We start from the raw sequence: 10,615 nt of genomic DNA on the forward strand, positions 1-10,615 counted from the left end.
TGACAAATTACGAAGTGAATACGAATTACGAATTACGTTTTGTGCATCGCCGACGTCCCGACGCCTTTGCCCCCAGCGCCTCCAGTGGCGAAGGCATCGGGCCTTCGCCCCCAGCAGCGCTGACGCCTCCGGCGCTCCCAGCGCCGCCAACGTCTCCGGCGCCCCCAGCACCCCCGATGCCTTCGGCACCCCGGGGGCTTCGCCTCCGGAGCCCCTGTGCCCGATGCCTCCGGCACCCCAGGGCCTTCACCCCGGCGCCCCTGGCGTCCCGGGGCCTTCACCCCCAGTGCACCGGACGTCTCCGGCGCCCGTAGCACAAAAATGAAAAAAATGAAAAATATGAAGAAAATGAAAAATATGAAAAAACTGAAAAAAAATGAAAAATATGAAAAAAATGAAAAAAAAAAAATGGTTCCCCCATACTGGTTGATGGTTGATCGTCCGTCACATACATATATATACAAATATATTTAGCGACAGTCCGTTTTTATATATAGTATAAATGCCGCTGCTCGCACCGCACGATCACTTCTGAGAATTTACGTAAAGTCGTTCCATCGCGTCATAACGGAGAGACGTACTAGAGCGTGTGTAGCCCCCAACCATTTCAGATATACCGAAAGAAATATCTCACGGTCTACCGCAAGACATACCGCCCGATATTCCAGAGCGTCTGTAGCCCCCTTTAGATCCATCTCTTTATTCAGCCAGGTACCCAGGTATTTGAATCTTTTTACTCTTTCTATCACCTCTCCATCACTTGAAACTAAGAATAAATATAAATAATAAAAGAGACCTGGCTGGAAAGTGATCGCTCGTTGGAAAGGAAAGGTGGCCAGCCTGGTTGTCATATGACTGCACGGCGGTCTCACATGACATCTGCGAGGTGAAGTGATTGCACGACTCGCTAGTCAGTGTGTGTCGAGTGTCACTAGGATGGGGGCCAACGCTTTGCTGTGTGTGTGCATTCTGGGGGTGGCTGCGGCTGCGGCGGCGGCCGGGGCCTCGCGCGTCCCCGTGCTCATGTGGGGCTCCGCCGTGGTGGGCGGGGGCGCGCGCCCCCTGCAACACACCACCCCCGAGCAGTGGGAGCGAGTGGCGGCCACCGAGACGGCCGGCCACGACCTCACCGTGGTGTTCGTCGAGGAGACGCTGAGCGCCGAGGACCTGAGCGGCCGGGACTCCGAGGGGCGCGTGGCCTTCCCGCAGGTGCGGACGCGCATCGACTCGGGCCGACTCGTGCACCTGCCGGCCGTGCCTTCGCCCCTCGCGGCGCTGCGCCACCTCGCCACCGCCCACCCCGACCACCTGAACCGCGTGCGCCTCACCGACGAGGGTCTCTCCGCCGACATCCACTCCGCCACCGGCAAGTTCCTCTTCATCGAGCTGGAGGACGCCAAGGAGGGCGAGGACCGCTTCCGCATGCTGGCCCGCCACGACGCCTTCATGAACCAAATGTTCGACAAGCTGCTGGAGAAGCACCCCTCCGTGCTGGCCATTTACACGGCGCACTATCCCTCGTGGGAGATCCCCACCGAGAGGGTGCGTCGCGACTCGTCGCGTCACCTCATGCAGGCCGTCGAGGAACCCGCCACCATTTCCGGTTTCTACAACTCCAGCGATAAATTGTACTTTTACGCGCCCACCATTAGTTTGGCTACGGAAGATGTCAATTTCACTATCACGAACGAACTGCCGACGTTGTCCGAGAGCGGCATGAATTACAATTTGACGTTTGACAAAACAGAAGGCAGTATTACGTTCGTCGTCGAGAGCAGACACGGCTACTGGTGGATGGGTCAGTATTGTTGAGTGTTTTGCATGAGATGGTTTCGATTGCAATTTCTGTGTTTTGTTTCAGTATTGTCTTCCCGTCGGTCAAAAAGCTTCGTCTTAAACGTCTTAACTGATCAATTTGTACAATTTAAAATCTTCAACGGTTTGCCCGCGGCCGTCTTCTATGGAAGCTTTGGGCGACAAGTCTGTAGCAGCGCGGCTGTCTTCCATAGAATTTCTGAACTTTGCACGGGATTTTGAGTCTTATATGCGCCTATTTCAATTGTCTTAAGGTTCAAAATTGGTTGAATATATTACTGAGAGTTGAATGCCATCTATTCAATTTGCTTAAAATGAATATATACCAGTCAAAAACTAGTTTTTTGTGGAACCATACTGAAACCTCGTTTATGTGACGTCACGTCTTCATACAATTATGAAGAATGATTATTTGACAATTAATCCAAAACTACGAGATATATTATGTGTTTTATTGTTTAAAATAATACTTTATGTGTTAATTAACATATCTGGTTACTTGAGTAAATATTAAAATCTGTATTTAAGGTCGAAAATTCGATTGCCAAATTCGCGAAAATGCAAACAATATTTCATGAATATTAAAAAAATATATATTCAAAATTTATAATATAACTTGAATATTTACGTCAACAAAATTGTCTATTGTGTAAGTCTTCGTTTTTTCAAGCAATTGCGAATACCCACAATGCTCAGCAAATTCTCCAATTAATAAGAAGTTTTTAGTGTTCAGTGCTGCTTCCAAGTAAGACAAACAATAGTCTTCAAGTTTTTGGGACTGAATAGTTTTTGAGAATTTTATCAAGTCCACGGCCTGTCGTGGATCCAAATCTGTCAATGTGATTGTCGTCATACAGAATCATAGTATTAAAATAAGGTGACCATTCGTACTGATTTTAACCAGGAGAGTACTGTTTTTTTTTGGTATCTGTCCTGGTGGTAAGTCGTGAGATAAAACCAGTACATTTATTTATGTAATAGAATTTTTTATCTAGATGGATAAAGATACAAAGTCTTCGGCGAAAATTATGTTACCTACAAAAATTTTGGCAAATTAACCGTTTACCCGCAGCCGTCTTCTATGGAAGCTTTGCGCGACAAGTCTGTAGCGCGGCTGTCTTTCACAGAATTTCTGAACTTTGCACAGGATTTTGAGCCTTATATGCGCCTATTTCAATTGTTTTAAGGTTCAAAATTGGTTGAATATATTACTGAGAGTTGAATGCCATCTATTCAATTTGCTTAAAATGAGTATATACCAGTCAAAATTAGTTTTTTGTGGAACCATACTGAAACCCCGTTTATGTGACGTCACGTCTGTTGAACAATGGCGACGATACGCCTCAATTGTATGAAGAATGATTATTTGACAATTAAGCCAAAACTACGAGATATATTATGTATTTTACTGTTTAAAATAATACTTTATTTGTTAATTAACATATCTGGTTACTTGAGAAAATATTAAAATCTGTATTTAAGGTCGGAAACTCGATTGCCAAATTCGCGAAAAAGGTGCCGCGTACAGGGCTTGTTCGCTATATTTATTGCCACGGGCAAAGGGCTAAAGCATAACAAAGAAAAACTTTTGACAATTCAAAGAATTCGTTGATTTGATTTTTAAATGCTTTTTATTATTACGAAAGTATGTCCACAATACATCTTATATATATATATATATATATATTTTAATAGCTACTGATCTACTGATCATTCTCTATTTTATAATTTAATTTAATTTGGTTAGTAATCATAGTATTTTATTATTCTAATGCAGTGGTTCTTAACCTTGTTGGAGGTACTGAACCCCACCAGTTTCATATGCGCATTCACCGAACCCTTCTTAATTGGAAAAATAAAATATGATTTTCTTCAAATTCAAAACATATGTATATATTTTACTGGTGCACAAAATGAACCATGCATCAACATCACTGTGTTCAAAGAACAAAACCATTAAAACATGATTTTCACACAAAAACATAATGCATATTTACTGCAAATCAGTGTGACTTCTGCTGTTGCCTTTCAGAGATCCGTTTAGAAGTGCGCGGCTTCACATTGGCAAGTGCCACTCTCATGTTATTTCCGCAACAAAGTCTGTTCCTTTTCTTCGTTTTCATGTCCAGCATCCTCGAAAAGGATTGCTCGCAAAGATATGTTGTAACAATCGGTATGAAAATCTCAAGAGCTTAATTAAGACATTACCATTTGTTGAGAGCGTTGTTGTTCTGAAGAGTTGCTGTCGAACCTGGCTCTGCTGAATTTCCGCCGAACCCCTGAGATTGACACACCGAACCCCTGGGGTTCGATCGAACCCTGGTTAAGAACCACTGTTCTAATGTTAATGTACGGCATAATAGGAAAAGAGCTCAAAAACCTATTTACAATTTTTATGAATTCGTTGATGAATACTATTTGTTTCTGATTTTTTTTTTTTACGATGAAATAACATTTAATACAATTAAAGTACTAAAAAAAATATATACCTATGTATGTATGATAATTGACTTTAATAAATGTATAAATTGGTCGGTAAATATTCAATTTATGTATATGTCGATTGATTAGTATGTTTTTTATGTTAAATTAGTTCTATTGTGCAATTCACAATAAAACAATTTTTACATGCCTCATATCGGGTTGCTTTCGCTTTTTCATCTGACGAAATTTGGGGTTTTTTTTATTATAGGTGAAAACGATGGAACGATTTTATAATTGTATAGATTGGGCATTTTAAGATTATTTACTGACCAAACTGATCATTGTCTAAATGGTCAGTAACCATATACAAGGCTTGGTCAGTAATCGCACGCATGATTTGATCCGTAACCACATACATGACTGGGTCAGTAATCACACACACAGGATTTGGTCAGTCACCACATACAAGACTTGTTCAGTAACCACATACAATACTTGTTCAGTAACCATATACATACAATGATTGGTCAGTAAACATATACACCACTTGGTCAGTGGCCATATACACCACTTGGTCAGTAGCCATATACACGATTTGGTCAGTAACAACATACAATACTTAGTAACTACATACATACAATGCTCGATCGGTAACCATATACACGACTTGGTCAGTAGCCATATACACGACTTGGTCAGTGACAACATACACGTAACCGTATTTAATAATTGACCAAACTATTTAGTCGCCAAAACAATACTTTATCTACTGATACTTCATATTTAGATAAAGAAAAGATAATAAATATCGTATATCTCGAAATATGTTTACATATGCACTTGTTTTATAAAATTTGCATTACAAACTTCGCTTTGATCATTGAAAAAAATATTTGCTACTTAAAAAGCGGATGAAATGTGCATTAAAATGATAGATGAACTGTATCGGCAAAGTCTCTACTGGATTCCTTCTTTTTTACTCTTCGGCTTGCGACCTTCGACACCTACGACCTTGGCTTCGACTCTAAGACCTGACATCATCGTTCATTATTTTTACAGTTGTCAATAGTGGAAGACTGCAACGTTGCCACTTTTTACAAAACCTCTTCTTACTTCAGAATCGATTTTGTCGTGTGACGAAGTTTGGGTTTGCCATTTTGCTCGGTTTGGTCATTGCATCTATTTTGTATTCTGATGCTAAAATCTATTTTTTAGAATGATCGTTTCATATATTATTTTTAATGTTCCCTTTATAATGCCAACATATTGTATGCGATGCACAATACAAGATTGTTGAATGCACCGAAAATAATGCAAATTTTGAATGCACAAACATTTTTTTTAAGATACCAAAGTATTCCTCTCAATGTACAGTTAAATCGCACCCCTTCTAAAACCATCCGTTGATAAATATACACTAGATTATTATAATTACTGACCATTTATTATTATATTTAGTGACCAAAGGCATTTAAAGTCACCGACTACATACATACATGTTGAGCGTAAACCAGGCGTCGCCCAGGTCAAAATTATAAATGATATATACTGTGTAGTGTATTTAGAGAAATTAAAATTTATTCATTATTGATCATGACGATTTATTTAAACTTTTCAGAGAGTGTAATCTACACGCCAAAAGATGGGGATTCGATGGTGATGTCTGCGAGAGATGTGTACGCACCGATCGGATTTTCATACTCGTGCCATCAGAATACTGTTTACCGTAGCGAAAACGGCACCGTTTCATTCACATCCCTTCAGGTAATCACACCGAGGAGACTGTTTTATCATTGTGATCGATCTAATGTGTATTGTTTTCTAATATATACCGATGTGATGTTTGTTCGATCAGATTCAACCGTTCTTCAACGCCACTACCAATGGTCGCTTCGCTTCGTCGTACGACTGCGTCGGAACGATGACCGTGCCGATCTGGACGGGGCTGTTCATAGTGTTCCTGCTGCTCATCATAATCATCGGGGGCGTTATAATGATGATGGACATCAAGACGATGGATCGGTTCGACGATCCCAAGGGGAAAACTATCACCATAAACGCTGCCGAATAGATGAAATTTTCAATATGTATCATATTAATATTATAAATATATATATATATATTTATTTATCGTTGAAATTATTAGTAAGAACAGATTGGCTACAAACAAACGGCAGTAAAAAAGTGTGATATCCGTCCTTCCTGTTCAACAAAATAGTGATTATATATTAAAAAAAAAAAAAGTAGTAAGATTTGTCGACGTAGACAATACACCACCGTTAGAACGAATTCAAGTTTATTATTATTATATATATATATATATAATATTTTACGACGTTTTGAAGATAGAAAAAAAAATGTTTAATTATTTTTGTGATATAAATCGCCGAGCGTTCACGCAATAATTGCAGGTCTATTGAATATTAAATTTTTTTATTAATTGATAAATGAAAATATACGCTATTTTTTTATATATACATACATTGACTAACATCGGCTGAATTATTGAAAACAAGTTTGTGACTTTGGTGGTCACCCAGTTCATCGTAGATTGTAGAAATAAATGGTGCTTAATTAAACCTGTATTCTCAAAAAAGAAGAAAAAACATTAAAAAAATAATATAATAGATGTACAGTATGTGTACATACATATATATGTTGTGTGAGTGTGTGTGTGTATTATACTTTCAAATGCCGAGACTGCTAATTTTCGACTTGTTATTGAAGGATGTAAGTAGAGATGCTTAAGATAACCTGCGGCATCGATATTCGCCAGGCAAAGCTGACAGAATCGCGCGCGGTCTGCTCAGTGCAAGCGACACCACATGTTGACTTAAGCAAACGTTAATGATGCTTTCAACTTAGCTCGAGTGCGTGTTCAACTGTCATCTATTAACACAATCTCTACTGACATATCTAACTGTAACTTTGCGTCAATGGCCTGCGCGTAGAGATCGGCCAGTCTACGTTGATTTTAAAATTTGAGCCGTTTGTTGGTGGTAGAAGAAGGCGCCATTTTGTTTATTCAAATGCTGCGCCATTTTGTTTCTGTTTTCAAACGCTATTATATACTGGCTGGTTGTTGTTCTGTTTTTATACTGTCGTTGGGTGCATTTGAACAAATCAAAAAACATAGTTATTATTTAAATTTATAGCTTCGACGTGCATGTATGTATGTATGTATGGTTGGTTGGTTGGTTATTGTTAAACACACGGAGTTTTGCATTTCGTATCCGTTGTTTAGAATACTTTTTTTGTTCATATTTAGAGATTTGCACAAAATGATTATATAATATAATGTGAAATTGTTCGCATCATAAACGCTGCTCCGTTGCGAATTATTATACATTTCGTTCGATTCTGTCGTACAACGAAGGTGTTTTTTGAACTGCGAACACTATATAGGAAAACTTTCAAGTATTATGTATAAAATAGATATTGTATTTGTAAATATGTTTATATATATATATTTATATTTTCCTTCGCCTTTTGTGCGTGCGACGGTGAAATAATTTTCACCGAATCACAAATCTACATTTGAGATTCATTCCATTGTGTGTTTTGATTTTTTTTCGTTTCATTTTTATTTGTTTCACACTTATGTATGAATTATAATTTAATTTAAATTGTTTTATTTCGTTTGTTTTTTTATTTTTCGAAACCTGCCCACGTTTAAAATTCATCGACCGAGACAATAATGTAAAATATTGCATGTTTTAGAGCGCATTGCCGACACTCTATATGGGACAAAGCTTTAGATTTATGGCCGACGCTTCCGTATCGGTCTTCGAAGCTCTTAGGGCGAAAACACACTGAGTGGTATGCAGTGGCAGCTCGTCCACATGGACTGCGGGCTGCAGCCTCCCAGTACAGTACAAATTCATGCAATTTTTGTCGTCCACATGGGCTGCAGGCTGCAGACCTCCCAGTATAGTACACGTGTATGCTATTTTTTGTTTTCATTCGATCACCGGTTTGGTTAACGAGCTACTACTACCTAATTAATCTCTGCAGCCCCCCCCCCCACTGCAAACCAAGGACACATGACGTCCCATACCACCAGTGGTGGCTCGTGAGATTTCGTAGTGGGGGGGGGCTGCAGAGATTATTCAGGCTGTAGTAGCTCGTTAACCAATCCGGTGATCGAATGAAAACAAAAATAGCTTGGATATGTACTATACTGGGAGGTCTGCAGCCCCGCAGCCCACGTGGATGGCAAAAATAGCATGCATTTGTACTGTACTGGGAGGTCTGCAGCCCCGAAGCCCATGTGGATGACAAAAATAGCATGCATTTGTACTGTACTGGGAGGACTGCAGCCCCGCAGCCCATACGGACGAGCCGCCATTGGTGTAGTTGCACGTGCAGAATGCATATGTTTGGGAGGTAGCACGTGTATGCATATCCACATGCAACCGACAAGTTTCTCCTACATTTCTTCAAATATGGGATTCACTGTTAGCGATCACTGTCAAGCAAGGATACAATATCACCGAAAACACTCCAGGGGGTGATTTTTAGCTAGGGGTGCTGCGTTTTTTTCACATGTTTCAAAGTATATAAAAAAAAAAACACGTACCACTCAGTGTGTTTTCGTCCTTAATAACGTGAAAAGTAAATTACATTTAAAATTGCTTATTATTATTATCACCGTCGACAACCCGCAATAGGGGGTCTTCCACACTACCACTGCCCTGCTTTGTTCTATAGACGGTGAAAACAAACTTACATATATATTCAAAGTCGAACTTTAAACACCGTCAGCATTTTTTGCGCTTATCTCATTGAATCGAACAAAAATTGACAACGACTTCAAAGCTTTGATGTTCGTTTATTAAAAAAAAAAAAAATACTATATTTAAAGACTTCATAATAATTTATACGTTATAAAAATAACTTTGACAATATTATATTAAAATTAAATTCACATGAAATGTATGTACATATATAATTGTGCGACGTTGGTGTTATATCGATGATGATTTATGAATAAATTTATTAAATATATGTGTGTCACAGTAAAAGCGAAAAATTTCGTAAATGTACACACTTACTGGTCGATGCATATGTTTGTGTGACATTTTAGTATTTAAGTATATGCTAAATATTAAATTGTTTACTATTCCTAATAAATGTGTTCATAAACTAGACAATCCAAGGGTACATTTCGTTCGTCCGTAAACACGAACCAATCTGGACAGTGACAGTGTACACAAAAGAACAAATTGAAAAACAAACTATGTAGTTTGTTCATGCATTAGTTCAATCGTTTGTCCCAACTACTATGTGTGTATGTATGCTTACCCCGGATTGCAATATTTTTAATAAACGGGAATTATAGCAATGTTGTAATGAGGCTTCCATAGGATTTCCGTTTTCCGGATTTTTCCGGATTGCAATATTTTTAACACATTCAGCCCAGCGCGTGATTTCATACATTTGCCCGTGTGGCGGCACTGTCACGCGTATCGGCACCCAATTACGCGTGACAGCATTAAATCACTTTATATAATGAGTTGTCCCTAAATCTTTAGAGCTTTATAGAAATTTTAGTGTTGGGGTGCTCAATGAAGTGGAACCGTAAAATTATAGTCTGCTATAGCACTATCCGCGTGGCCACCGGTGGTACACGCCGGGTTGAACGTGTTAATAAACAGGAATTATAGCAATGTTGTAATAAGGCTTCCATAGGATTTCCTTTTTAAATACTTTTTGACAGTTAAAAGTTTCATACAACACCTGTTGTCGCATGAAATAATTCGTGTATGAACAAACTAGTACGTTCGTGAACGAACCGGAGTGAACACTCGGACTGTAACACATTAGTGAAAGTATAATATCATGAAAACATAGTCATCTTACATTGAAAGCACTCGTTTCATTATATTTGGAAATAATTCGTACGTTTAGTTTGCATATGTGTACCTACTAGAAAATCAGATATATGTAATTATTTACCGATGCGGTGCAAACGATCGACAGACTGAACCACAGATTAACGACACGTGTACCTTATGCGTGCGCACTGCTCGCACTTACACTAAGCGAAATCTACCCGAAGTCCCGACACACCTACCCCTGTATACGTTCTGTGCTTCTGATACTTTAGTTCCGAATTTTGCCTTATTAAACTCGCTAGAAAGATCCAACTCAATTTTAATAATTGCATCTGTGCACATCGAAAGGCTACTCGTCATCTGATGTGCAATCTATCATTCGTGAAGTGGAGAATTGCGTTTAAAGTAGCCATCCAGTTAATCTGTGGTTCAGTCTGTCTGGCGCTTGTCGATCGTTTGCACCAAACCCAATTATTTACTAGTCAAAGTTTACATTTCATTGCTTTTGAATGCATTTATATTACTAAATTGTCAAGTAA

The 10,615-nt window shown here is 39.1% G+C and overlaps 1 protein-coding gene across 1 annotated transcript; it reads left to right on the forward strand.

Moving 5' to 3' along the window:
* The first annotated feature begins 922 nt into the window (after positions 1 to 922).
* On the forward strand, positions 923 to 6,845 carry LOC143912526 (uncharacterized). The gene is made up of 7 exons (XM_077431811.1): positions 923 to 1,798; positions 1,862 to 1,939; positions 2,602 to 2,679; positions 3,848 to 3,988; positions 4,053 to 4,121; positions 5,858 to 6,003; positions 6,095 to 6,845. Exons 1-7 carry the CDS (start codon positions 937 to 939, stop codon positions 6,308 to 6,310), a joined length of 1,590 nt encoding a protein of 529 aa, XP_077287937.1. The 5' UTR covers positions 923 to 936; the 3' UTR covers positions 6,311 to 6,845.
* Positions 6,846 to 10,615: the final 3,770 nt, after the last annotated feature.

The sequence above is a fragment of the Arctopsyche grandis genome, chromosome 6, assembly GCF_051622035.1.
Source record: "Arctopsyche grandis isolate Sample6627 chromosome 6, ASM5162203v2, whole genome shotgun sequence".
Taxonomy (NCBI): Eukaryota; Metazoa; Arthropoda; class Insecta; order Trichoptera; family Hydropsychidae; genus Arctopsyche; species Arctopsyche grandis.

Coding starts and splice junctions, on each gene's coding strand:
- LOC143912526 (XM_077431811.1), top strand. CDS start 937: ATGGGGGCCAACGCTTTGCTGTGTGTGTGCATTCTGGGGGTGGCTGCG. Junction 3,989..4,052: donor AAGATATGTTGTAACAATCG/GTATGAAAATCT, acceptor GTTGTTCTGAAG/AGTTGCTGTCGAACCTGGCT. Junction 4,122..5,857: donor TGACACACCGAACCCCTGGG/GTTCGATCGAAC, acceptor TAAACTTTTCAG/AGAGTGTAATCTACACGCCA.